This window comes from Trichomonas vaginalis, chromosome IV, assembly GCF_026262505.1.
Source record: "Trichomonas vaginalis G3 chromosome IV, whole genome shotgun sequence".
Lineage (NCBI taxonomy): Eukaryota > Parabasalia > Trichomonadida > Trichomonadidae > Trichomonas > Trichomonas vaginalis.
In genome coordinates, this window is record NC_067206.1 from 1,739,720 (window position 1) to 1,767,570 (window position 27,851).

General features: G+C 35.0%; 12 protein-coding genes, 1 non-coding gene and 3 pseudogenes across 16 annotated transcripts, besides 1 other annotated feature; 12 read left to right on the top strand and 4 right to left on the bottom strand.

Moving 5' to 3' along the window:
• Positions 1-1,276: 1,276 nt before the first annotated feature.
• On the top strand, positions 1,277-3,064 carry TVAGG3_0010670 (uncharacterized protein; the record flags this gene model as incomplete). Its single annotated transcript, XM_001302908.2, has 1 exon — positions 1,277-3,064. One exon carries the CDS (start codon positions 1,277-1,279, stop codon positions 3,062-3,064), a length of 1,788 nt encoding a protein of 595 aa, XP_001302909.2.
• Position 3,065: 1 nt separating this feature from the next.
• On the top strand, positions 3,066-3,591 carry TVAGG3_0010680 (uncharacterized protein; the record flags this gene model as incomplete). The annotated part of the gene is made up of 1 exon (XM_001302909.2): positions 3,101-3,553. One exon carries the CDS (start codon positions 3,101-3,103, stop codon positions 3,551-3,553), a length of 453 nt encoding a protein of 150 aa, XP_001302910.1.
• Positions 3,592-4,219: 628 nt separating this feature from the next.
• Positions 4,220-10,764, top strand: TVAGG3_0010690 (helicase protein; the record flags this gene model as incomplete). The annotated part of the gene is made up of 1 exon (XM_001302910.2): positions 4,220-10,729. The coding sequence occupies one exon, from the start codon at positions 4,220-4,222 to the stop codon at positions 10,727-10,729; it is 6,510 nt and encodes a 2,169-aa protein (XP_001302911.1).
• Positions 10,765-10,766: 2 nt separating this feature from the next.
• Positions 10,767-13,838, bottom strand: TVAGG3_0010700 (uncharacterized protein; the record flags this gene model as incomplete). Its single annotated transcript, XM_001302911.2, has 1 exon — positions 10,834-13,827. The coding sequence occupies one exon, from the start codon at positions 13,825-13,827 to the stop codon at positions 10,834-10,836; it is 2,994 nt and encodes a 997-aa protein (XP_001302912.1).
• Positions 13,839-14,184: 346 nt separating this feature from the next.
• TVAGG3_0010710 (GTPase protein) lies at positions 14,185-14,827 on the top strand (the record flags this gene model as incomplete). Its single annotated transcript, XM_001302912.1, has 1 exon — positions 14,191-14,781. One exon carries the CDS (start codon positions 14,191-14,193, stop codon positions 14,779-14,781), a length of 591 nt encoding a protein of 196 aa, XP_001302913.1.
• A 945-nt stretch (positions 14,828-15,772) lies between these two features.
• TVAGG3_0010720 (uncharacterized protein) lies at positions 15,773-16,084 on the bottom strand (the record flags this gene model as incomplete). The annotated part of the gene is made up of 1 exon (XM_001302914.1): positions 15,773-16,084. One exon carries the CDS (start codon positions 16,082-16,084, stop codon positions 15,773-15,775), a length of 312 nt encoding a protein of 103 aa, XP_001302915.1.
• Positions 16,085-16,132: 48 nt separating this feature from the next.
• Positions 16,133-16,204, bottom strand: TVAGG3_0010730. The gene has a single exon. It is a non-coding gene; the product is annotated as a tRNA-Trp (tRNA).
• A 128-nt stretch (positions 16,205-16,332) lies between these two features.
• Positions 16,333-18,071, top strand: TVAGG3_0010740 (uncharacterized protein; the record flags this gene model as incomplete). The annotated part of the gene is made up of 1 exon (XM_001302915.1): positions 16,341-18,035. One exon carries the CDS (start codon positions 16,341-16,343, stop codon positions 18,033-18,035), a length of 1,695 nt encoding a protein of 564 aa, XP_001302916.1.
• Positions 18,072-18,335: 264 nt separating this feature from the next.
• TVAGG3_0010750 (small Rab GTPase RabA4) lies at positions 18,336-19,510 on the top strand (the record flags this gene model as incomplete). The annotated part of the gene is made up of 1 exon (XM_001302916.1): positions 18,368-18,958. The coding sequence occupies one exon, from the start codon at positions 18,368-18,370 to the stop codon at positions 18,956-18,958; it is 591 nt and encodes a 196-aa protein (XP_001302917.1).
• A 619-nt stretch (positions 19,511-20,129) lies between these two features.
• Positions 20,130-20,853, top strand: TVAGG3_0010760 (annotated as a pseudogene). Its single transcript has one exon. A coding segment is annotated over exon 1 (724 nt).
• A 227-nt stretch (positions 20,854-21,080) lies between these two features.
• TVAGG3_0010770 (protein of unknown function, DUF4106 family) lies at positions 21,081-22,067 on the top strand (the record flags this gene model as incomplete). The annotated part of the gene is made up of 1 exon (XM_051219885.1): positions 21,081-22,067. The coding sequence occupies one exon, from the start codon at positions 21,081-21,083 to the stop codon at positions 22,065-22,067; it is 987 nt and encodes a 328-aa protein (XP_051104871.1).
• A 27-nt stretch (positions 22,068-22,094) lies between these two features.
• Positions 22,095-27,851: part of a mobile genetic element that runs on past the window's edge.
• Positions 22,100-22,612, top strand: TVAGG3_0010790 (annotated as a pseudogene). Its single transcript has one exon. A coding segment is annotated over exon 1 (513 nt).
• Positions 25,377-25,661, top strand: TVAGG3_0010800 (uncharacterized protein; the record flags this gene model as incomplete). Its single annotated transcript, XM_051219886.1, has 1 exon — positions 25,377-25,661. The coding sequence occupies one exon, from the start codon at positions 25,377-25,379 to the stop codon at positions 25,659-25,661; it is 285 nt and encodes a 94-aa protein (XP_051104872.1).
• TVAGG3_0010810 lies at positions 25,690-26,924 on the top strand (annotated as a pseudogene). The gene has a single exon. A coding segment is annotated over exon 1 (1,235 nt).
• On the top strand, positions 26,960-27,379 carry TVAGG3_0010820 (protein of unknown function, DUF4108 family; the record flags this gene model as incomplete). Its single annotated transcript, XM_051219887.1, has 1 exon — positions 26,960-27,379. The coding sequence occupies one exon, from the start codon at positions 26,960-26,962 to the stop codon at positions 27,377-27,379; it is 420 nt and encodes a 139-aa protein (XP_051104873.1).
• Positions 27,396-27,845, bottom strand: TVAGG3_0010830 (uncharacterized protein; the record flags this gene model as incomplete). Its single annotated transcript, XM_051219888.1, has 1 exon — positions 27,396-27,845. The coding sequence occupies one exon, from the start codon at positions 27,843-27,845 to the stop codon at positions 27,396-27,398; it is 450 nt and encodes a 149-aa protein (XP_051104874.1).

A 27,851-nucleotide genomic window follows, 5' to 3' on the forward strand; every position in this document is an offset into this window, starting at 1 on the left:
TTTTTGATAAAAACCACCCGCTGTTTGAATTAAACCGCTCATTCATAAAATTATATCAAATCGTAGTTGTTATTATTAATATTTAGAAAAAAATAATGTATTATTTTATCAAATGTATGAAAATTTTTATACAAGTAATCGAAAACCGAAATGGAATTCTATTGTTCAATATTAACTCAATTATGTATTCTCAGCTTATTTATTACTTTTTGTTGTGCGTTTAAATTGAATATGAAAGTTGATTGATTTATATTTAGTGGTTATTATTAGCCTTCATTATTTGGTAATCTTAAATTCTCTAGATTTTGTAATTTTTCATGGATTTCGAATAATTGAATTAGACTGTAAAAATTTATTTTTTTTCTCTTTAATAAACATACTTAAAATCTTTATTTTAATGCAATTGTTTTTTATTAATTTATCCGTTTTCTTTTCAAAATTGAATCAAATTAATATTGATTTCGTATAATATTTTGGATATTTTTGTCTCATTAATTTTCCCACTATTATTATCACAAATGTATCTAATCTTATAGTATATGACAATTATAATATTAAAATTTTTGAACTTTAGAATCTAGATCCAATTTTTTCTCAACTTCAATACTACATCTTACTTTTTAATTAATTTTTAATCCATAACTCATTGTAATATGTTTCGCAATATTTATTTTATTTTATCTTGTCCAACGATAGTAATAATTTGGTCGGAAAATAATTGGTAAATTCTTAAATGTCTGCTCGAAAGATGCCAAAACAAATTCCTCGAAAATTAACTGATAAAAAGAATAATTCTAAACCAACTGATTCAGATTTAAAATCTTCCATTCAAGATTATTCCAATATTCCAAAAGAAAAAGATCCTCATGACTGGATTCACAAAATTCCAATACTAAAAAGAGGAGATGAAGATCTCCATAAGCGACTTTCTGCTGAAAGGAAAGAAAGATCTTTCCAAAAACATTATAAAATTTGCCAATCAGAACTTGAATCCATTTTTGATTATGCATTTGATACAATTGAGTATCAATTTAATCCACAATATTCTCATTCTAAAGAAAAAATGAGATACACTGAAAAATACCGAAATGGCTTTTATTTACCCGATGAAAGGGAGACAATTATAGAGTCCGAGTATGAATGTGAACTCCGTCCATTACACTCACTTGAAATTGAAAACTATTTGCATATTTCTTCTGATTCCATTTTTTCAGATCTTGCAGTCTTCTTCGGTATGCCATTAAACGAAAATTCAATATCAGATGCATCTCCTAAAATGAATAATTGTCTTCAAATCCTTCAAAAGAACGTAATACCTTACTTAACATCTTACAAAACGCCACATATCACATTTCCTTATAATATTTGCGTGACTGGACCACAATACAGTGGAAAGACAACAATATGTTCCATCCTTTCCCAAGCGCTTGATGTCACAATAATACAAGTTCTTGGGGCAAGCACTGAAAAGAAAAAGTCCAAAACAGAAACTCAAGAGCCAGAAGTGCTACTGGAAGAAAAGTATCCTCTTCCGAATATGAAAGTCCTTCAATATATTGATGATAAACAAATTATTTCCGAAATAATTTCTTCAATGAATGAGCAGCATAAAAATTACGGCTACATATTTTCAGGATTTCCTGTTACAAAAGCTCAATTCTCAGCTTTAGAAAAAGCGATTTCATCTTTAGATTCCGATTCAATACCAAAATCACCTCGATCTCCGAGGAAGAAGGCAAAAGAATCCAAGCAGCCAATATCAGGCATAATATTTTCAATGCATACTCCAGAAAAATTCATGGAAAGATACGTTGATCCAATTACAGGTCACGTTTTTTCTCAAGATTTCAATTCTCCAAGCTTCATGGAATTAGAAGGAATACCTCCAATTGATTTTGGGAAACGTCTCGAAGAGGTGATATCAAGGTTGGTCAATTATAATATTCCTGAAGAATATGAACAAAACCAAAAAACAATCAGTCAATTTGCTGCATTAGAGAGTTCTCTCAAAAAATCAACATCAACATTAATTATAAGAACCAAAAAACACTTTAGGGAAATTATCGAGCAGATAGATGACTTTATATCGCCATATACGACAATGAGACCATGCTCCCATCTTGTTTCTCCACAAGAGCTGCTCCTTGCGGCACATTCATACCTTGCATTGCAATCTTGGCAGCAAATTTTGTTCACTCCTGGCCGAACAATTGCTGACCAATCAAAATTGGTTAATTCACTTTCATCAAAATTAGACGAACTTACATCAAATGCAATTGATCGTTTCTCTCTTGTCATTTCTCAACAAGACCACCGATCTAAACTTGTTGAAGATTTCAAGAACAAAGAAATTCCTCCAAAAGAGACATACACTAAAATTTGGGAAGAATCAATTCTTGTCAGAGACGAGAACTTATCAAGTGTTGATGGCGCAATTGAGTTTGCTGGAATGATTGAGCTTGTTCTTGAAATGAAGAAAGCTCCAAAGATAGTTTTTATGGCTTTGGCTAGCAAGCTTTTATACGGCATGTGGTTCAGAACTGAATTTAAGAATGTTATTGATGGAAAGGAAGAACTTCTCAGCCCATTGAACTTGCTTGCTAAGGAGATTGAACCACCAGCTGCGCCAATATTTGATTTCCAAGAAGGAAAGTACAAATTAATCCGCAGATCGACAACAGGCTTCGGATCAGACACGACACTCCCCACAATTCATACAACATCTGCTGCTTTTCCTGCAAGCCAAACTATATTTGGCGATAGCAACAAATCAAAGATGCAGCGATCAAAAGTTAACATCGAAGAAAGGAGGGCTCTGGCAGAATTGAAAGGGTTTGATTACCTTACTGAAGTTATGCCATCTTTGGATATAAAAAGCAGCCAGAACATCAAATTCGATTTGAAAAGATTCTGCCAGTGCATGGGAATTCCTATGCTGAAAATGACAACAAATTTCAACTCCACACTTCAATACGCAGAAGAATTTTTCACTAAACTAAGGGAAAGTGCTCTCTCAGATGAATCTTTAAGTAATGAATGCACCACAATGCTTTCTTCATTCTGAAAGTTCGTTATATCGGCAAAGAAGAAAGAAGCTTTTATGGTCAATGCAATATTTGACTTGAAAGATTCATTAGAAGATATTTGTTACGAAAAATGTAACACAGAAATGGAGCGATTCTCGGAATCATTCAATAGAAAAGAATTTCCATCACAGTTCGATTATGCTTTTGATAAAGTAAGTCAAAGAGTGAAAACTTATGTTAGGAGAATTGCACAAATAGAAAGACCAATTTATTTGCACAAATTGGTTCCGTTTGATTATATCTTGAAAATTTCTGAAGAATGCGGAAAGAGAAAATTACATCATACAACTGCTAAAGTGCTATTTGAAATTGCAAATCAAGTAATTGATAATGATGATATTAGAATGCTTTTTGAGATATGCACATTAGTTACCGAGACATCAGTTTGTATTGACGTATCAAAATTTTTGGAACAATTTGCTCATAATGATACAGAAGCAGATAAATTGGCTTCATTTTTGTTTTGAATAGTTGGTTTGCCGGAAAAGAAACAGATGTTATATATAAATGCCTATTTCCATACTTTAATTTTTTTTAACAATCTAACGTTACATACTCAATAATTTTACGTCCAAAATGTTAAACCTTTCGTGTTGGCCATTTCATTTTTAAGGAAAAATTACCCATGTTATATACAAGCAATTAATACACTTAATTAGATTCAAACTCGTCAGTTTAAGGTAAATCGAAAAATAATAGTTCTAGTTCCAATTATTCAATTCGCTTTAATATTTAACATTAATTTTTAAATGATGTAGTTTTTGAACTTGCTGCATGTTTTAGAATTTATGCTGGAACTCATTTTTAATATAATGACATCATTATCCATTCCCTTTACTCTGAATTTTTCTTAGAATCTGGAAAATGTTCGTTCATTCGATTATTTGCATTGGCTAACAACTGCAAAATATAGTGAATTCGATAAATTTGCAGGTCACAATTCATGGAATAAAAATCTATATTTTGAGAATTTGTAAAGTATTCCATTCAGAAATTGAAATAGCGTAAAATAAACAAACAAACTAAAAAATGCCTCCAGATGATTCTTATTAAATCAAAGTCCGTTTTGTTTGAGTCCTGCCAAACATGTTCAAAAAAAATTTTTTTTTAAATCCCTTGGTTTTTTAGAAGGGATGAAACGCGGAACCGGTACTAATCCTGATGATAATTATATGAATAATCATACAGAATCAGATGGTTCTGATTTCAGCGCTATGAATTTTGTTCCCAACTATTCTTCTAGTTCTGAGTATAATTTTTCAAATCAATTTAACGCCATAAATCCAAAACTAAACTACGATATGCAAGATATGTCAATGCAGAAGAATAGTATGAAGCATCAAGTTCAGAAAAAATCTCTACATTATTCCCATGCGGAAAATAAAATAGAACATATTTTCACATCGAGGATATCCGAAAATGGTCTCGAGTACCTTATCCTCTTCCAAAATCAAGAACAATTTTCAACGTGGGTTCCATCTGAGATAGCTAAAGAATTTCCTAATTTTGTCTCCAAGCAAAAGAAATTTAATGAAACAAACAGTAACAGGTCTCTTTTTTCATTCAACAGCCCGAATATTAATACTTCTTATAAATCGATTCTCAAAATACTGTCTCATCGTCTAATAGGTACAAATAATAACTCGTCCCTCGAATTTTTATATATGCTAAATACAGAAACAGGCTCAAGCTTTTTCTGGGAACCTGTATCGGTCAATTCTCCCCAGCTACTAATCCAAAATTATTTGCAAACAAGGGTTTGCGTTGAAAATACCCATCCACCTCGTCCATCTAAAATTGTTGTGACAGAAGATGTTGCTAAATCCTATGTTTCTACGGAAGGAAAGACGTTAAGAAATTACCAACTCGAAGGGATCAACTGGATGCTCTCTTGCTTTTGCGCAAACCATGGCTGCATTCTTGCTGACGAAATGGGGCTTGGAAAAACCATACAAACGTTGATTTACCTCAATCACTTAAATCGTTATACAGACTTCCACGGGCCAAACTTGATAGCAGTAGGTACAAATACCTTTGATCAATGGTGTGCGGAGCTCGAGAAGTGGACAAATTTAAAATATGTCTCATACACAGGATTGCCAGATACTCGCAGCGTTATACAAAAATACCAAATGCCATTTTTCAATGATATGGGAGTAAAACAAGAAGACAAGTTTGGATTTAACGTTCTTCTTGTCACATACGATATTTTCTTAAAAGATATCGAATTCTTCTCTACAATCGAGTGGCAGAACATCATCGTAGATGAGGGACACCGCATCAAAAATTGTGATGGTAAGAAACATAATGCCCTTCTCACTGTTAAAGCGATGAACAGAATAATTCTTACTGGAACTCCAATTCAGAACACAATGCTTGAACTGTGGACACTTTTACAGTTTGTTTCTCCAGAATACTTCCCTGAAGGCTCAGCATTTCCAACTGATGACGTTGAGTCACTCGATGTGGAAATCGTTTCTCACATCAAGAACATGATTGCACCACACCTACTCCGCAGATCACTAAATGATGTAGAGACAACGATGCTTCCAAAGGATGAGAGAATAGCACTTCTTCACCTTACAAGAATGCAAGAGGATTTAATCAGACTGACACAACTCCACCAACTCGGTCGAATTAAAAATGGTGGCGAAATAGACTCATTACAAGAGTCAAACACATTCCAGAGAATTTGTAACCACCCATTTTTAATAGAAGGAGTAGAAGACTATTTCATGGCAAGAAATCCAGGAGTGTCAAAACTTGACATGCTTGTCAACACATCAGCTAAATTCATTTTCCTTGACAGAGTTCTTCCATGCTTCAAGAAACAGGGAAGATCAGTTCTAATATTCTCGCAAAAGGTAAAGGTTCTGAAATTGCTCGAAGAATACTGCCAACTCAAGAGATACACATATGAAATCCTTAATGGTAACTTAAGTGAACAGGAGAAGAAAGAAGCAATATCAAAATTCTGTGATAATTCTGGTGATGCTTTCATTTTCCTAATTTCAACGCGAAGTGGTGCGGAAGGCTTGAATCTGACACGCGCCAACGTCACAATCGTATTTGACCCAGATTGGAACCCACAAAACGACATTCAAGCACTTGGACGATGCCATAGAATAGGTCAGACACAGAAGGTTGACGTCATTCGCCTTCTAACTTTTGGCACTTACGAACACGAAATGTATATCAGATCCCAGAGGAAGCTCAAACTGTGGAACTCAATTCTGGGTGATGGAAAGCAGATACAAGAGGCATCACGCCCTCCTCCAGCAATCGTCATCGATGGATCACAGAAGAACTCAGTCAAATTGGAGTCAATGATCAATCCACAACCAAGATTTTGCGGTATTGACTTTGAGGGATACGGCACTTTTATCAAAGCAGATGAGGAAATAGAACAAGTGACTGAAACTAGCTCTATCTATCCCGTCCCTCCAATTCTCGAAACTCCATTCACAGTGATGCCAGGAGAAACATTTGATAGTATCATGGAGAGATCCGCAACAATCACTAAGGATGTCAAGTTCAGCGGAATTAACTCGAAGAATTTTCCGAAAATTGATATAACCCACGGTTTAACGAACGAACAGTTCCTCAATCAATTCCCTATTCTTGATCAACAGAATTCATCTTCGAGGAAACAAAAAGCACGACCAAACACCGTCCACGTGACAATTGACGGTAAGATGGCCAAAAGAATTCTCAGATTGCTGAGATACTATGGTTTCGGCGAGTGGGAAAAAATACATCAAGCAATTGATGGATATTGTCCAATAGAACAACTCACAAAATTCTGTGCCGGCGCTGTATTGCTTCACTTCAGAGCTCTTGAACCATCCAAAGTCATGACTTTTCCTCTGTTAATGAATCGACTGTTGAAGAGTATTGAGCCATTGACATACACAGCTGCATTCTGTACCAACAAAGCAGAATGGTTTAACATATTTATCAGAAGGTCCGTATTGGCACAAGAGTCAAAAGCATGTAAGGATATTCATGATCACATTTTCTCAACAGCTCAAAGATTTTTGATGTCTCTTGAGAACCATTTAGTGATTAAAGAGTTTGCTCGCAATCCTTATTACGACCTACTCTTACAAATACTTCCTCCATTCCAAGGCAGAACAAGAGAGGAAGACCAAAGACTGGTGAACGAGCTTATCAAAGGCATCGACATAAACATAAAGGATAAAACAAGAGTCATTCACATTCTACACAGAATGAGAAGTGTGATTTTATCCAGGAACGAACCAGTATCTTCTTTCCAGACTAACTTTTGGTTGCCTGTCGAAATAAAACAAGTTGTCGACACCCTAAAAGAGTTCGGAATGGTAATGCTTGTTGACAACAAAACAATTGTAGAAAAGACAGCCCTTTTATCAAAATCTCCAGATAATGTGGTTGCTTTTGTTAAGTTTCTTGTCAGAAAATTCCACGAGATGCAGAAAGATAAAGGACCAATCACCATCACAGAAGAAGAGGCACACTCTAACGAAGCACCACCAGATGTATCTCAAACATTCACTATCAAATCAAGCGAAAATATGAATATTCTCAGAAGAATTATTATTGTTCAAAACATCAACTCTGTATATAAGGAATTCAGCGGCAGGACACCAGAACAACTCAGCAGGAAGATCGTTGAAGATAATTGGATGACATATGGCGATCTTATGAAGTTCTTGGATATGATAACAAGATACGGTTGCTCTTTTGCGCGCGAAATTCTTTTGGAACCAGGCTTCGTCGAACATTTGACACAAAAAGACATACAAAAACTGAAATCAAACGAGCCAATCAGCCAGACTAATGACACAAACATTCCTCAGTTTGTTTTCACTGACAACGCTTTTTACAATTTTCTAAGGAACATTCTGAAATCAGAAAGCGTGCAACAATCAGTTCAACCATCTCAACCATCTCAACAGCAACTGATTCAGCAACCGCCAATTCAGCAGCCACAGCCAATACAACAGCCACAACCACAGCAAACAAAGTCGATACCACAACCCAAAGCTCTTCCTCAACAGCAGCAGCAACAACAAAAGCCAACAAGTCAGAGTCAGAAACAGCAAAGAAAGCAGCAAAATTCGGCTTCCCAAAAACAACAAAAGAAATCAAATAAGCATTTTCAGCAGCAACAACAAACACAAGAACAAAAAGGTTACAACTACAATCAGATCCAACAGAGTTTCTCCAATCAGCAAATCAACGCAAATTATCAAAATTTCCAGAACCAGCAAAGCTGGCAACAACCACCACAACAAAGCCAACAACAGAACCAGATGATGTTCTCACAAATGAATACACCACAGTTTGGCGACCAACAACAGAAAGTGTTTGGCTCAATTTTCGAAGGAATCGATATGTCAATCATACAGGGTCTCCCCCTCCCTCCAACACAACCACAACAGAATCAGCAAGGTCAAATGCATCAAAGGAACCAGAACTGGAATATGATGCAGCAACCAAATCAAACGCAAACAAAAGTAAAACAGGAGAAACCACCAGACCAAAATTCATGGCAACAGCAATATCAGCAAAACTGGCAACAGATGCAAATGCAGCAAAACTGGCAACAATCTCAACAGCAACAGAACCAGACCACAAACCAAAGCCAATTACAACAAAATTGGCAACAACCACAGCAGAATCAGAGCACAAATCAAATCCAACAAACTTGGCAGAACTCCCAACAACAAAATCAAAATCCAAACACGAATCAGATTCAGCAGAACTGGCAACAACAACAGAATCAAAATTCAAATACAAATCAATTGCAACAAAATTGGCAACAAACTCAACAGAATCAGAACACAAATCAGATTCAGCAGAACTGGCAACAACCACAACAAAATCAAAATCAAAACACAAACCAGTTGCAACAAAATTGGCAGAATCCTCAACAACAGAATTCAAATGCAAATCAAATGCAACAAAACCGGCAACAGCCTCAGCAAAATCAAAGTCAAAATACAAATCAAAGTTCAATGCAGCAGAATTGGCAAAACGCTCAGCAACAGAGTCAGAACACAAATCAAATGCAACAGAACTGGCAACAGCCTCAACAAACTCAAAGTCAAAATACAAATCAAAACCAAATGCAACAAAATTGGCAGAATTCACAAGGTCAAGCTGCTTCTCAGAGCCAGCAGATGCAACAGATATGGCAACAACAATTAAATCAGCTCAACCAACAGATGAACAAGCAACAGTCAGCATCATCAAACCAAACACAGGCTTGGCAACAACAAAACCAACCAACTTCAAGTCAAAACCAGCAAAATTACCAAATGAACCAATTCAACCAAAGACAAAGCCAACAAAATCCAGCGAAATCACCTTTGCCTCAGCAGCAACAGCAAACGCCCAACCAATGGCAGCAGCAGAATCCATCAAAATCTCCTTTGCCACAACAACAAAACCAACAACAAAACTATCAACAGAAGGCTCAGAAGAGTCAAAGCCAATCGAACATGAACGAGCAACATCTACAATACCTCCAGATGAAGTTATCCCAACAACAGAGTGGCGCACCAATTCCTCAACAAAAGAACCAGCAAAGCCAACAGTTCAACCAGCAGTACAATCAGAAGAACCAGATGTTTGTTGGAATGAATCAGCAAAGCTCAGCTCCTCAACCGATGATGAAATCCCCTTCTTTCGGGACAGTTCCATCAACTCCTCAGCCGAACCAAACTGGTGTTTTCTCCCAGAAGAATCAGAACCAAATGCCGCAAAGTCCTTCCCAATCATCATTTGCACAGAGTCCTTATTCTCAGCAACCAGTTTCGCCATATACAACACAGAACCAATTCAATCAGAACCAGAAGCAGAACCAACAGAAACAGTCAAACGCTTATTCCCAAGTAATGCAAGGGTTCAACATGCCACAAGCTCAGTTCATGGCCCAAATGAATAGTTTTGCCCAGCAGCAGCAACAACAAAATGCATTCATGCAGAAGAATACAAGTCAGTTCAATCAATTCCCACAACAACAGCAACAAAAATATGACGAAAGTTTCTTTTATGATCAGAAGAATCAACAGCAAAACCAACCACAATCAAACCAAAATCAAATTGCTTCAGAATGGCTTCAGATGATGCAAGGGTCTGTTGATATAACAATTCCTAACCAGTTCATGCAGATGCAACAACAACAGAACCAGAACCAGGGACAGCAAATCCAGAACCAACAAAGCCAAAGTCAGCAAATTCCAAAGCAAGAAAAGCAAAAACAGGAGAAGGCGACTAAGAAACAAAGACAGAGCAAATCACAGAAACAGAAACAACAGCAACAGACAGGATCCAGACCAAGAAATTTGGAATATCCTCAACCTCAGCTACTTGAATTGACTGAGAAATATCACCTACTTCAGCAACAACAAATGCAACAAACTCAACAGCAGTTGCAGCAGAATTTGCAACAACAGCAGCAACAAATGCAGATGCCACAAAATATACCAATGCCACTAACCCAAAATATGCCTACACAGAATATGACTCAAAATCAAAACACTTCTATTCAGCAGAATCCGTTTTCGAACATGATGAGTCAGGATATTATGGATTATGGCATACCGGATACCGGAGATGATGGGGAGACTTTTACTTTTAGTCCATCAATGGATTAATTTTTTTTCTTATTTTATATGTAATAAAATGTTTGTAATTTTACAATTTTTTTTGTTTCAAATCCAATATAATAATAATACAAGCTTTAATTTTATATTCAAATTTAAACAATAGATTGATATTGAGCTTTTCCTTTTCTTTCATCGAGAGCTTTTCTCGCGAAGAAATTCACCAACAGTGTTGCGATTGTATGCGCAACTGCTGCAGAGAAAAGATACCAAGAGCCTTCATTCAAGGTAGTAACAACATCGAAACAAGTTTCATGACCGTTTATTAATGGCTCATTTGCGAAGAACATCTTTATAATCGGATCAATTTGATCGCATTTATCTCCGACCATAAACCTTGCAAATTGAGAAATTTCCAGAACTGCAGCTAAAATAGAAATGATGAAAACATCTAAGCAAGCCCAAGCGTACATAACTTCTGCTGCAACATATATCCTCTTCTGTGCTCTATACGTCATTGGGATCACCCACATAATGAATAGAGTCACAACGTGCATTATAGGCATTATGATAGCGATCACAATGTAGAGGGCCTGAGTGAATCTAATTGTGAACGAGTTTGGGTATTGGGCTGCATCAGGAAGCTTCAGAGCCAAGTCAATTACGGAGTAATGCTTTTCATGAGGGGTATCGAGTAAATTGAGTGCATATCCAGCCAATCCTACGAAGTTGAAAGAGAAAGAAATAGAAACTAAGCCAATACCAAGTAATCCTCCGCTGATCAAAATCAATATGACTGGGATGACCTTATAGAACTTGTTACTAACGTATTTAGCGAGGGAGTTCTTTTCTTTCAGACTTTCTGTTTCAATCTTTTCTTCAGGAGAGTCAACTTTTCTCTCAAGCGCTAACATGACATGGGAAAGGGCAAGAGAGATGACAGTACCTAGCATCAGTGTGAGAAATCCGTAGGCTGGGTAGACCCAGAGATGGATGGAGAAAGGAGAATCGATCATTCCTGATATAATAGGGAAGTAGAGATCGAAATTAAATGCAATGAGCATCAACACCATGACAAAAGAGTCAACCAAACTCCACTTGCCAAGTGCATCCAAGAATCTTAGCCACTTCTCTCTTCTCTCAGGTTTCATAGCCGGGGACGGGAGGCACCAGCATCCAAGCATCATCAACAGTTTCATATAAGGCCATGCACAAGACATGACGGCAATAAGGACAGAGAGGAAGTACGTCTTCGCCTCCCACATCTCCTTAATTGAGTTGATAAGCGAGAAATCTTCAATTGATGGAAGGGAAACAAGCTTGTCGGTTCCAATCATAAATTTACAGAAAACAGAAGCACCAATGCCCGTATTTGATGATATGAATACAGCAATGTTGAGGAGAACCAGGAGAGGCATCAATATCCTTGTTGTTGATGAAAGCTTACTTGTCATTAAAAGGGAGCTCTGGTCGTCTGTCCTGAGGAACTTTCCCCAACAGCCTTTGATGGAACCTTCTTCAGTTATCTTGGATAGGGAGTTCAATGACTCGAGCGACTTAATCTTGGATTCTAACTCAGTCTTCTTCTGAAGGCTTGGCCTCATAATCAGGAAAATGATGAGAGAGATGGCGAGTGCACCTGATGCAGCTGTAACTGTTGTCCAAAGAACAAAATCTTTATATGGATCCTCAGCAATATACTTACAGTCGGCTTTTGAGAGTTCCTCTGTGATAAGTGCATTCAGCTTGGATGTACCGTAACTGTTGACAAAAGACGTGACAAATGTAGGAAGAATCGGCCTGTAGTTGTCAACAAAGAACTTAACAATATTGTTTATGAATTTGCGAATTTCTGCCTCCATATCACCAGTACCAGCTTCAATAGATAGGCTATCAATAGATGTGTTAAAGAAGAGGTAAGTGAGGCCTGTTCCATGCGGAGAAAGAAGTGATTCGATACAACCTAGGTTGATGCATTGTGGATCGGTCCAATTCAGGCCATAGTCTTTTTTGTGGGCAATCTGAGCTTTCATCATCATCTTGTTCTTAGTGATATAAAGGTCTAGATCTCCAATTTCTGAGAGATAAGAATCGCCGGTGGAGATTGTTGTGCCGTTAAATGAAACATTAATCATAAATGTTAAGTTGATACCTAAAGCATCCATTCCAGTATGAGTGTCTAATATATATTCACTTTCTGGCTCAAGAATTGTAAAATCTTGCCAAGTGTTTAAGCCTGAGAGGTTGAGGTCAAGCAACGTAAGGTTGAGGGTTGTATTAAGGTTTGGAATCGGTGCAGATATCTCTAAAGGTTTGGTGGAATTGAAATAATTCAAGATTTGTGCAAGATTAATTTTTCCCATTCCGTTAGTAAATCTGTTTACTAGGGCATTGAGATTTAGAGGACCATTCGTACCAGTGAAATTTGTAAGTACAAGTCTGAGAACATCAACAATATCCGATTTCCTAAGATCAGACATATCTGGATCAATGGGTATTACAATAGGTGACGTTCCATTTAAGTAAGGACGAATTATCTTGTTTGCGGATTCAAATGCTTGAGTAATTTCAGTTCCTATTAGATCATGTGTTTGGGTACACACTATTGGTCCTATTCTTTGCTTTAATTGATTCTCAATAAAGCCATCTAATAAATCAAAAATCTTTTGTTCGATCGCAGATGAGAAATGCGCCTCAAGTTTGATTGAATTCATTTTTATGGAACATCTGTCTTCAGGAGAAATGACAGCTTTGATTAAACCAAACTCATCCTTTATAAAATCTAAACCAATTTGAGCATCAACTTCTGTAATTGTTGCATGGATTGCAGCATTAACAAGTTTGGTACTTCCTGTGCTAATCACTAATGTAAAATCCGATGAGGCTTGTAAATCAAACTCGAACTCGAGCCCATTTTGTACAATATGCGGATCTGGATAGAATTCACTATCAAGATAGCTCAAATCCATTCCATATACTTTAATATTGTTAATATCTATCTCGTATTTAATACCTAAAAATGACGTTTCTGTACTAAATCCATCAATAGAAATATTGAGTTTTCGAATCCAACATTTGAAATCACATTGCTCTTCTCCAAGCCCGATATATGAAAAGCAAGAAGCAATGCAAAGGTAAATAGGAAACATTTGTATTTTGAATAATTGACTATTCTTTCAAAAAGACCAAATTACTTGAAATTTCATCATGCTGTAAAATTGTAAATTTTTCAGTGTTGCTTAAATATTCTAAATAGCCATATTTGTAGGATGATTTTTTTTAAATCAACATCTATCCATTGAATTTTTAAAATAAATTGTGAAACCTCATGGAATCATGCAAATTTGAAATCTTTAAGTTATTCGATTCATCGTACAAAATATAATATGATATTATTTTAACAGTAACTTAAAGAAATAGTTTGAAAAGAGAAATATCCCCAATTCTAACACAATAAGCGACAAATAAATATCAAGGATTTTTAAGATTTTTTTATCTCCCCCTATAATAAAATGACTCAAGAGAGAAAGCAAATCTCCTTTAAATTAATTGTAATTGGAGATTCTGGGGTTGGTAAAACCTCATTGGTTATTAGACAATCTCGTAATCAGTTCAGTTTTCAAATGGCTCCGACTATCGGCACTTCTCATATCAGAGTAAATATTCCAATTGAGGATTATGATGTAGAGCTTAAAATATGGGATACAGCCGGACAAGAACAATTTGCTCCATTGGTTTCAATGTATGCTCGTGGAGCTACTGTTTGCATCATAGTTGCCTCAAGTATTGATACTGCATCAGTTAAAAATATAGCAACTTGGAAAGAAAGGCTAAAAGAAGCGAATGAAGATCCAGCTATTGTAATTGCCTTGAATAAAGCGGATATGGTCGAACTTGGAAATCCAACCCTTGATCAAATCAGAGAAGAATTACATGAGAAATACGAAAACATTTTTTCAGTTTCTGCAAAAACTGGCGAGGGTGTCAATGATTTATTTACATGCGCTGCTAAATTAGCTTTAGAAAACAACAAAGAGAGGTTTGAAGAACCAAAAGTTTCTTTAGACAAGAATGATAATCAATCATCCAGAAAATGCTGTTAATATTTATAAAAATATGAAAATTGTTTTTTATTTATTTGACATTAAGTGTATACAAACAATTTGATGTAATTTATATATACATACACGTATTGATTTGATTTTCATATTGCAAGCTGTTTTCTCAACACAAATATAATTTTTTGAGGTATGATAAATGCCACAGCTAATATATGAAACAAAAATACTCGTTTAACATTTACTAGAAATTTTGAAACACGACTTGAACCATTAGCAAATTATTTTTTCGAAAGTATTAATGACTGCAATCTGTTTCGTTCTTGGCACTCATCGTTAATAATACTATGCAAGTTATTGATTTCTTCTTGCTTTTGTTTCAAAAGTTCACTAAGCTCCTTAATTTGATCCTCAAAAGGCTGAATGAATTCCGAAAAATCATGAACGTTTTGCTTTTGCATTTCCCTTTCATGATTTAGTTCTGCATAAAGAGCTTTTTCTGTAGTTTGGGTTTGCTTAATACTTTTAATTAATTCGTTTTTATCGACTTCAAGCTTACAACAATGGTCTGTGAGCTCTTCGACTTTGGCTTTTAGTATTTTATTTTCATTAATAAGAGGGTCAATATTCTCATTTTTTAAATTTTCTCTTAATTTCCGGAGTTTTTCTTCAAAAACATCCTGGAGATCCCTTATTTCTTTTTGCTTCGCATCTATTAACTGTTCTAGTTGACGCTTGAGGTTTTCATTTTCGGCAATATAGAATTCATTTTGAAAAGTCATTTATAATTTTGAGTACTTATTTTAACATCAGTTTTGATAAAATTAATCTTAATGCATTATATTGCAATAGTAAGTCCTATCAACAAAAACAATAACAACAAAAAAAATATTTTAAAAACAGGTAGTAATGTAAATAATGTACTGTCATACAAAATTTATACGTCTTATATTTATTGAATTGCTTTTTTTTTACCTAATAAATTTTCAAAATGTTTTGATATTTGAAGATATGAGCGCATAAACTGGAGAAGAAGTTAACGACGTGATTTTCTAGTTAATATTGCATCAACAAAAACATCATATCCATTTAAATTTATCCGTTGTTGATGAGCTAATATTTCAATGTCCTTTCGAGAGATTCGACATGGAATAATTTTTTGCCTATCTTCTCGAAATTCACGTGGCTTCGATCGCTCATCTTTCTTTTCGATGCGCTCTTTCTTTCTAATTTCCCGCTTTTCTGCAGCAATTTCATCTAATCCTTTATCAAGAAGAGAATCACGTCTGATTTCTTCGTCAGTCTTTTTTGCTGGTATTGTAGCTGAAAATCCTTCTTTATTCGACATTTGAAAAATAAGATTTTTTTTCGTTCAAGAATAAGAAGGGAAAAAATTTGAGGCCGAAGGGAGTCGAACCCCCAACCTTGAGATCTGGAGTCTCACGCAATGCCATTATGCTACAGCCCCAATACATTTGGTTAGCTTCTTTATTAACTAAATAATATATTATTCTATCCAATTGTTCCAGAATCAATAAAGCTATGCATCGTCCTTATTCCATTAATAAAATTTGTAAATTTTATTTAAAGTATTTTTTTCGTTGATGGCAGATAATCCCCATCGACAAAAACATCCAGCATTTGAAAGATTTAACAAAATAATGGTTTCAACGGAAAAAAACGATCCGATTATTAACACAGTTAATCTTTCTGGCTTCGAAATGGATGATAGTACCACAAATCGTTTTTGTGAAGCAATGAACCGAAATTACTTTATATCTAAAATTATACTATGCAAAAATAGTTTATCTACTCATTCTTGCATGCAAATTTTTGATCTTTTGAAATCAAATCCAAAAATTATTTATCTTGAAATCTCAGATAATTGTGTTAACGATTCTTCTCTAGAATATCTTTCTACAATTCTCATTTCTCTTCCTTCAATTCGCGATCCTATAACGTTAATTTTAAGAAAAAACGAATTTACTCAGTATGGAGCTAAATCAATTGCACGGTTTATCAGCTTAAATGCACCAGTATCATGGCTTGACTTACGTGGCAATTCTCAAATTACGGATGAAGGAATCCAATTAATTGCTCGCTCTCTAGAGACAAATACAATATTATCACTACTAGATTTAATAAAATGTGGCTGCGGGAAGGACGGAGCAGCTGCTATATCAGATTCTCTTACAAAAAATCGATCCTTAAAAACACTTCTTCTTCAAGATAAATTTGAGGATCCAGCAATTAGTTCGCTTGGTACGCTTCTATCAAATCCACTTTGCAGTTTAGAGCAATTATATTTATGGAAATGCAATCTTACCACTCCATTACTTGAAAAGCTTTGCGACTCACTGAAAACAAATCATTCTTTAGTAACTTTAGCTCTCTCATATAATGGTTTTGAAGATGAAACTGTTTTTGCGCTATCCAAAATGATTTATTCCAACACATCCATTAAAAAATTGCATCTTGGCTCAAATAACTTCAGTTGTGCATCAGCAGGATTCCTTTCAATTGCTATTTCACAAAATAAAACTCTCGAAAATTTAGATTTATCAAGAAATTTTCTCAATTCAAACGGATTATGGCCAATTGCAGTTGCTTTAGAATCCAATTCTCATATACAGTATCTTGATATCCGTGATAATAACATTGATGCTTCTGGAGCAGTTCTCATTTCGGATCTTTTTCTTCATAATAAATCTATTACCACGGTGAGGCTCTCCCGCAATATGTTTGGTGATGCAGCAGTAGCATTGCTTTCCGGAACATTCAGATCTAACAGCACCCTCAGAGATGTCGAACTTGATGATGTGATGATGACTTCTAGAGGATTTATTGCTTTATGCAGTGCTTTGTCACAAAATAAAGCAATAGAGAGAATTTCTGTATCGCAAAATCGATTATGCGTGAAAGCGATGAGAGCATTTAAAGATCTTTTAGCCATCACAAAAACTTTGGCCTCAGTTTCACTTAGTCATTGCAATATTGATGATAGCTGCTGTTTGCAAATCGCAGAGGGACTTTCGCTGAATTCTTCATTAAGATCCATTGATATTTCGAATAATATATATACTGTAGCTGGACTAAGCGTAATTGCTGATTCAATTATGAATAATTATACACTTTGCAGAATTGACTATTTTGGGTGTAATATCGAGGGAGATGATTTTGCAAAAAGTGTCGGAGGAAGAATTTCTGACTGCATAGAAAGAAATGATTATTATAATCATAATATTACAATGAAAGAAATGGGGCTATTGGCTACATGCGAAGAACTATGCTCTTATTGAATTATTAATGTTTAATAATTTTTTTTTGTTTGTTTGTAAATTGCTTATATCTGTTCTTAGTAATTATAACTATATTGAACTCAATATTTTGATATTAATGTAATTGATTTGAGGCAATTTAATAACTGGGTATTGATAAAGAATTTTCCTTTTGTTATATGAAATTTAAAGAATGTGGCAAGTGCTTAATATCCTGCTCTGTTCTTGATCAATTTGTGGAATTCATATTATAACTTTTATTTAATATTATAGATATTTTGAATATTGCAAATTTCAGTCTTTTTTTTTCAATGGTTCATTGTCTGAACTTCTTTGACACTTTTCTCACTCAAATGAGTTCTGTCATTAGCTATAAGTTTATTATTGTTGGAGCAAGCGGAGTTGGAAAAACCGCCATTCTTAAGAGACTCGTTGAAGACTCTTTTACTGAGGAGTCCCAATCAACAATTGGTGTTGAGTTTGATTCAACTATGCTTACAATAGATGGTAGAAAAGTTAAATTACAGATATGGGATACGGCTGGTCAGGAAAGATTCAGATCCATATCTAAAGCTTATTATCGAAATGCTGTTGGCGTCATTCTTGTATTTGATCTCACTGAAAGGAAAACATTTGAAGATCTCAGCTCTTGGCTCTACGACGTACATACACTATGCGATCCAAACTGCGTCATTCAACTTATTGGAAACAAATCAGATTTGGCTGATAACAGAGTCATATCTCTTGCAGAAGCCGACGCTTTCGCACAGAGAAACCATATGCATTATTTGGAAGCTTCAGCTAAATCAGGTTCTTGCATTTCAGAAGCTTTTACTCGCTGCGCTACTGAAATCATCTCGAAAGGGCTCAAGGCGTCAAATGGAAATGTAGACAAAACGCCACTTATGCCAGATTCGAAGAAAGAAGATGTTTGCAACTGCTGATTTTAAAATCTCAAATTTTAAATTCTTTCACACACATTTATACATTTTTATTCAATCAGATTAGTTTATAGTAGTTTAATATCAATAATACAAATTTTTACAGTTTCATTCTAAGTAAATCTTTATTAATTTAACAAAACAAAAAAAAAAAAAAAAAAAAGGTAGTGGGGCTTCCAGGCACTTCGTGCCCTCTAGCCCTGAAGATGTTTAGTATAAATGAAGTTTTTATTCGGAGGGCTTCCAGGAGCTTTTCACAAATTATATATATTTTCATGTTTTGTCACTTTTCTGTCACTTTTCAGGTAAAAACATTTTTATTATTATATATAAATGAATTTTACAAAACCACCGTTACCGTTCTTTGGAAATAAGAGTAGATGTAAAGATATTATATTGAGAGAACTTAAGAAACTACCGAATGGTCTAACATTTGTAGATTTGTTCGGTGGAAGTTTCTATATATCCCATTTATGTCATATAATATTCCCAGACTCAAAGATTATATGCAATGACTTCGACAACTATATGAACCGTCTCAAACATATTCCAGACACTAACAAAATATTGAAAGAGTTAAAAGAAAAGATACCTATAGGTAAGATGGAACGTATACCATTAGATAACAAAAATATTGTGAGAGAGGTTTTGAAAAAAGCAGAATATATAGACTGGGATAGTATATCTGCTAGACTATTATATAGTGGTTCTATAAGAGTTCATGACATTGAAACACTTATGTCAAAAGTTTTATATCTTAACTATACAAATGTTTTCAAAGAGAACATAGAAAAATATATTGAGGGTATAGAGTTTGTAAGATGTCATTGGACAGAGTTGTATGAAAAATATAAAGACAAGGAAAATGTTTTCTTTATAGTGGACCCGCCGTTCTATAACACATGGGATTTTCAATACCAAGTAGACTGGACTTTGAGAGACTCTTTAGAAACTTTAGACGTTTTACATAACCATCCATGCTTTTACTTTACATCCGATAAAAGTGGTTTGGAAACCGTTATGAGATGGTTAGAGGACATACATGACTATGAGTTTATATATGACAAGATAGAATATGAGAGAGGTCCTATAAACTGGAGAAAGTGTCATATAAACATCTGTCATTTTACTCAGAATTTTATACAGAATTCAATAAAAATATATTTTAGGGTAGATGGTTAGATCTAACCTCATTTCTAACCTCATTTCTACCCCATATGTCCTTACTGAAAAAGTATGTGTTCCATATGTCAAAAGCCGCTTTTTAACTTCACTTAAAATGCCACGTAAGCTACGTAAGAATATACGTAAGAGGAAGAGAGCATTGAAACATCCAAAAGTAAAACTGACACCACAACAACAGTTGCAACAACAAATGCTGAATGACCCCACTATGTTGCAACAAATGTCAAGCAATCCTATGCTTTTAAACCGAGTTATTGGTGCACAGAGTGGAGGTTTAAGAGCGGCACTTTTAGCGAAAATGGCAGGCTATGGTGGAGCTGCAGACGGAACAGCTTATAACCCTCAAAGTCAAATGAATTTGAGTTCACTCAAAAATCAAATAACAGATGTCAAAAAGTCAAACATAGACATACAGAAGCAAATAAGTGAAAACGAAAAGAAACTAGAATATGACAGACACACAAAGAAACTCAATGAGTTAAACGTAGAGAAAAAGAAGAAAGAAGAACAACTGAAAGAACTAAGTACAGAGCAATATGCGAAAAAAGTGTCAGAAAAAGCAGCAGAAGTAGCAAAAATGGAACAAGATGTCATAAATTTGAAAAACCATACTACTCAATATAAAGTACTGAAAGATGAAGAGATAAAACAAAAAGCCCTGAAGACATATATGGATAGCGATGAGTATAAAAAAGAAGTTGAAGCAAATGTAAAGGCAGAAAAACTTTTACAGTTGCAAAACCAAACCGTACAGTATGAAAACTTAGCACAAGAAAGTAAAAATAACGACGCAGCCATGCAAAAGGCAATGAAAAGCGCAGAATATATAAAAGCTAACAATGACTGGTTAGATGCCCAAGCCAACGCTAAAGCAGCCCAACTTATAGGGTCAATAAGGACAAAAATACAAGCGGATGAAGACAGTTCAAATGAAGCTTTAATGAATGCTGACTTTAAGAACGCCTTCGAAGCTCTTCATAGTAAGGTGAAACTAGTGAACGACTTCTCATCTGGAAAGAAACTGAAGTCTGAAGGTTTCGACAAAGAGTTAAAAGAAGTAGCACAAAATATGACGAAAATAACAGATGCAGCAACGAGACAGGCAGTTCAAAGTGCCTATGACGCCGTTAGAGCAACTGTTGTGGAAAGTCAAGAAAAAGAGTTACAACAGACCAAAACAGACCTAGTAAATGCTTTCTTAAGAACGAAAAGTCAGGTAGGACATTATGCTGCAGATGACTTAGATAGCGAACTTGTTGAAAACGGTCTCGGAATATATGAAATGCCAGCAGATGAGGTACAAGAAACTCCACAGGAAGAAGTTCAGATACAACCAGACATGGAAGAAATAGTTCAGCAACAACAGCTAGAAGAGCCTGAAGGAAACGAACAAGTCCCTCCTTTGGAAACTACAGAAATAAATGACGCAAGACTGAAACGTTGGGTAGAAGCTTTCCCATTCACAAAGGATATTATTGGTAACATGGAAAGAAAACCAGAATGGCTACAAAAACATATATTTGGAAACGAGCTTATTCCATATGGACAGGCACTGTTTGAAGAGCTTGAACCGGAAACTCAGGAAAGAGTCATGCAAACAATACGCGAAGACTCAAATACAAACTATGACAAACTCTTTCTAGGATATAGGTTACCTGAGATGGGCGACCAGAGCCCAAAGGCAAAAAGGACATGGGAAATTTACAACATACTAGGTGAACATGAGGCAAAGATGCAACAACTTGAAGCAGAGGGCAAGTTACCAAAAGCGACACCAAAGAAGAAGAGAAGAGTAGAACAAAGTGAAAGTAGTGAAGAAGTAGCTTCATCTAGTGAAAGTAGTGGCAATGAAGGAAAAAGAAGAGTTAAAAACTCAGTCAGGAAGAAAGTAAAGCTTGGTCGGAGTGGGTTCTATTATGACACATAAATCCAACTATTCTATATTTTTACCCATATGAAATGTACGCCGCTCAGAATATAACGCCAACAGTTTTGGATGCCATGAATGGAAATGTTTCCGAATGGTATAACGAATGCGACAATGCCATTAGAAGGTCAGAAATAGTTCCTGGAACTTACGAATATACAACTGCTGTTTCTTATGGAAACGTAGGTGAGTTTGGAGAAGGTTCTTCAACAACAGTAGATATTGCTTGCGACAGGTTTCATATTATTTCTATTGACAACTCATTCTTATACGTGGAACAAGACATTGAAATAAAACCTTCTGCCAAGTTGTCTGACAAGAAAGGTTGCAATGGAATTTTCTATGTCGGATACCAATATGCTCCAGAAGTTTTCATGGGATATAAGATATATTCTAACTCTGACTTAGTTCAAACAGTAACATGGGCAAACTATGAATGGTTCGCTTTGAGAAACTCAGTACAACCACAAGCTAGAGAACAAACAGACCAGTATGCAACTATTGAGAAAATAAGAAGACTTGACCCTAACGTTCCAGGAGTTTATGTTAACCTTTCTGGACAAACTGCAGCAGCAGTAACCAAAGTAAAACTGAAACTTAGAGTTCCTTTGTCATCTTTCCTCATCTTCAGGTTTTTTAAGATACTTGCCAAACTGGCAGGAAAAATTTCTATAACTTACTCCAAGCAAAAATAACTTAGTCATTGCACCAACACAAGACCCATTCACTCTTACAGACGTAAAGGGAGCAAATCAAACGTCATTCGCCGAATTTTGCAAAGATAAGGTTGACTTAGACTTTGGTTTCTCAAACCTCAACACTGAAGTAAACTATTATTTCAATGCTGCTGGAACTGCTTGGGACCCAGTTAAGTTCACATGCGAAAAATTTGAATGCAAGAGAATAGAAAGCAGACTTGCAGTCTATATGTTGGACCCAGATATTTCAAATGCTTTAGCTGCCAAATATATTGCAGTTCCACTTATGTTCCCTATACACCAAATATCTGTCAAAGACTTTGCAGGTGAAGTTGGAAACCAAAGTGCTGACCCAGGTGCAAGAACAGATATTGCCTTAACAACTGCAATGAAACATGCAGATACTATGTTTGTACTGTTCAGACGAACTATAAATGACTATTCTTGTTTCTACAAGCCTGGTATTAAATATCATATAAACATAGATGGCAAATATTATCCAAGAGAAGAATATTCTACAGTTGAGGATATGAGGTCATACAACTTGACATTAGATGCTATGAACTTTAACAACAACTTCACAACAACCATTAACCCTGAAATGCAAAGTTCTATTATGCATATGTGAAAGTATGGACTCATACAGGAGGTCAAAAAACTCAATATACAAATGGAGACCGTTCAAACTTTTGGTTGGCATTCCATTTGCTGACTCAGAAGACTTTATGGGTGGTATTTCAACTGTTGGTACAGTTCAAATACAATATACTGGTGACAGAGACGGTCCAGATGAATTGAAAGCAAAGAAGTTTACAAAACCAATAGCACTTTTCACGGAAGATGCTCTTTTGAAGATTCGTTCGATGAAACCTGCTGGGGCTCCTCAGATTGGTATAACGACAGCTTCCATCGAGCAGATTTTGGCAGCAGGTCAGTAAGTTGTTCTTGAACTGACTTCTCTCCGTCAAATTGACAGTACGCCAGCAGTTTGACATAGTATTGTATTATAACTTACCTTTAGAAATATCGGTCAGTTTTGTTGTTATATTTTTGTCTGCTTCAAGAACTTTCACCATTTCAAGTTATACCAACTTTCTTTGCTTTATGAAAATATTTTGGTTCAGCAAAGACTGCTATTCTATAACATTTTCCATTGTTTGTGTAAAGAACTATTCTGTCAATGTATTTGTATTGTTTGTGAGTATAAACTTTGTTTGCTTCAATTCAATAAGATATCCGAATACGTCCATCTTTTTATTCTAAGTAAAATGTCATTTCCGAAAAATAGAAGCGTAAGTGTTTCAAAAGGTTTAATGGCGGTGGCAGATGTGAAGTTAAATTCACCAACTCAAACAAACAGTCAAAGTGTTGTTGTCAATGTCAAAGAAAGAGATGTTGAAGTGGGGAAACCATACGAAGACGAAGATGGTATAACAATAGTTCCTGTAAAAGAACAACCACATATCCTGAAGTTAGCAGAGACTTAAGTTCTGTTGCAGATATTCGAAACGACTACATGCAACTTAAAGACAAACTTAAAACTCAGAGAGAAGATTTGTCAAGCTTTAGGTATAATGTTAAACTTGGTCGAACACAACCCTGTAAAAGTGAACTCATATGTCATCGCACCTCATGAAGTTTTGAAAGAACTAATTGAAACTTTTGACAGAGGCAGACGATATAAACATCAAAGAAATAGAAACCGACACATTGCTTGCTGGGTGTTTCATATAATGTCATTGACAAGATATACGTTATGAAAGGAGGTGAAACGTTGAACTTAAAATATAGTTTCCCAGACGTTATAAAAATATTTGACGACCACAACATTTCATTAAAATTTATTTGCTAAGTAAAAATGTCAAAACTTCTTGAAAGATGTTTGAAGAAAAAATAATATAGACTTTATTTCATGTAAAGGACTTTACACACTTTGAACGATATGAAAGACCCTGTTTTGTTTGTTCGTGTAGACAAAGGAAAGTTCTATGTCTTTACAAAATATTTGAACTTCTTAGACAGAGAACTTCAAGAAACGCCATGTGAAAGTTTAGATGAAGTTCTTCTCCACTTTCAGAAAAACTTTTAAATATATAAAAATGGCAGAAGACATAGTGGTTTATACTATTACGACTAAAAACCCTGAGTCATATAATTCTATAACAACAAACTTACAAAGTCCTCAAGGACGATATTGTAAACTAACCTTAAACACAATGACGACTAAAGCCTGTTTTGCTCTTTTGACACCAAAGACTTTGTTGTTGTGAATGGTAAAAAATACTCCTTTGAAGATACTTACTCAGATATACCACCAACAGGTTTTGTTGACTTATTTAATACTTTAAGGACGGATGTAACATGTGCTGCAACTAGAGCAGGTTTCATTATGTTTGGATGTCCGACTGAGTTTACTATAAACGATATGAGCTATAATACAAAACTTATTTCTGGTTTTTACTACCAACAATTTCCTATAACAGGAAAAGGTGTCATACAAGGTTTGTCTATTCCATTGACTTTAAGTACACCAATCTTATATATTGTTTCAAACTTAGGTTCAAAGTGTTATTCGAATGTCGACAGAAACTATTATGACCAAAAGATACTTATGCGTATAAACAATACTTTCTCTGCTGGTTTGCCTATTGTTCATTCGAATGCAGAATTTTCAACCTTAGTGAACTCAAACACTTTGGCAAGTATAACGTTGACATTAGTTGACGCAAACTTTGTTCCTGTAAAACTTTTATGTCCTATGTATTTGTCAATGACGGCAGAAAGTTTCGAATTGGAAGATGCAACTGGTGAAAGTATTGTATTACAAGAACAACTTCAACAACAAATAGCTCAAGAACAACAAATGCAACAAATGGAACAACAAAGTCAAGAATAAAAAAAATATTTTTTTTATTTTTATAAAAATGTACAGAATAGATGTTTCAGATTTTTATGACTTCCAAGCCTTCAGAAATATGTGTCCATTTAGAGACTATAACAAAGCAGTCGAGAATTTGAAACGTTTAGTCATTTATGTTGACTCTGCCCCAGAATGTTATGTTATGAAAGAATGGGATGTAGTCTTTAACAAACCTAAAGCGACAATAGTTTCAGAACAAGAATGTAAACAGAAACTTAAGAAAATAAAAGTCGTACAAGTTGGTATGAAGATGTTAGATGCTTGGGATATCTTATTGTCAAAGTTAGAAGATTTTTCAGTTCGTGGTATAAAGTTCTATACGCCATCTCCAAACTTCTATTCTATCTTCACTGGATATAAATACGAACAAGTAGAATGGAAAGAAAATGTTATAGAAGCTTGGTTAGACCATGTCAAAGAAATTATATGCAATGGAAACGAAAGAGTTTATGAGTATATCTTATGTTGGTTTGCAAACATCTTACAACATCCAAGTGCTAAAAATGAAACTGCTCTCATTATAATTGGAAAACAAGGAACTGGTAAGAATACTTTCTTTACAGATATTTTGTGCAAACTGTTAGAGGGCTATTCGAATCCGAATATGACAAACTTAGAAAACATCTGCGGTAAATTTAACTCCTCAATAGAGAATATGAAACTTATAGTTTGCAATGAACTTCAAAGTATAGATACAACAAAAATTTTGAACTCAGATGCTTTGAAGAGTCTTATAACAGACAAAGTTGGAGTTGTTGAAAGAAAATATAAAGACCAAAGAGTTTGTGAAAATGTTGCAAACTTCATTATGGTTTCAAACAATGCTGTTCCGATGAAGTTAGAAAGTTCTGACAGAAGATATGTAGTTGTCAGAACGTCAGATTCTCATATGCAAGATACAGAATATTTTGACGACTTAGCAGAAACTTTGACATCTGACTTTTACAACCACTTGTTCTCATATTTCATGACATTAGATATTTCGAAGTTCAATCCAAGACAAATTCCACATACCGAAGAGAGACAAACATTGTTAGAAGCAAACAAGAGTGTATATGAACTGTTCATAGATGAAACTGACTTTGAGTGTTTAGATGAAAGGTCATTGTACGATTCGTATAAACAATATTGTCAAGAATATGGTTTATGGCAGCTTCTAAACGTACATTCTTGGCAAATGTCAAAAGTCTTTTAGATGTTCAGAATGGTGTATATACAAAGAAAAATTTTTCTGAGTAAATTTTAAAAAAATATTTTTTTATCCGATAGAAAAGATGACGAAATTCATCTCAGTAAACAAGTACATGTCAGGACTTAAAGAAGAACTAGACCCATTCACATATTTGAATGTTTACTTCTACCATTTTGAAAAGTCTTCATTCAGCAAAGTTTGGAACATCGAACCAGTTAAGTTTGCTATTGTGACTAAAAATGGTGCGAAATTTGAAGACTTAGACATAGAAGGTTTGTTAACAGTCAAAGAAAATTTTGACAGAAGGTTCTCAAACCTTAAAGAAGGCAAAGCATACAAACTTGTTATACCTTATGAACCAAAGAAGACAGACGACTATGAATATTATGAGTCTAAGATAGTTGAAGTTCAAGGTAAGTTGGGTAAAAAGATTTTAGAGTCTAAGCCAGTGTTTACTCCTAAAGAGGAAGAGAACATTGACATTGACCCAGAAATGTTCTAAAAATAAAATTTTATTTTTACATGTCATATCTCCCCTTCTCTGGAACTGGTTCTTTCTTCTCTTCTTCTACTTTCTTTTCTTTCTTTTCTCTCTTCTTCTTCTTCTCTGGTGGAGTTATGTCAAACTTCTCAGAACCATATTTATGTAAAAGTTCTTTGTCCTTTAATAGCTCTTCTATTCTGTTTTCTATTTCATCTTCAAGAACAGCGCATGTGTCTTCTTTGCATTCTAAGAACTTTTGTTGGACTTCATCTTTCCAATCGGCGTCATCTCTGTCAACAAGTCTGTCATTGACAAATTTTAAGACTGCTCTTTGTAATGTTTTATGGTTCTTGTCATATTCCCAGAAACAGAACTTTAGAACAAATTCACCTTTCTTGTTTACACTATGTAAGATTTTATGGTCGACAGATGTTTTGCTGTCAAAAAGTTTGTCTCGAATATAGATAGCGAAATCGCTAGACATTTTCTA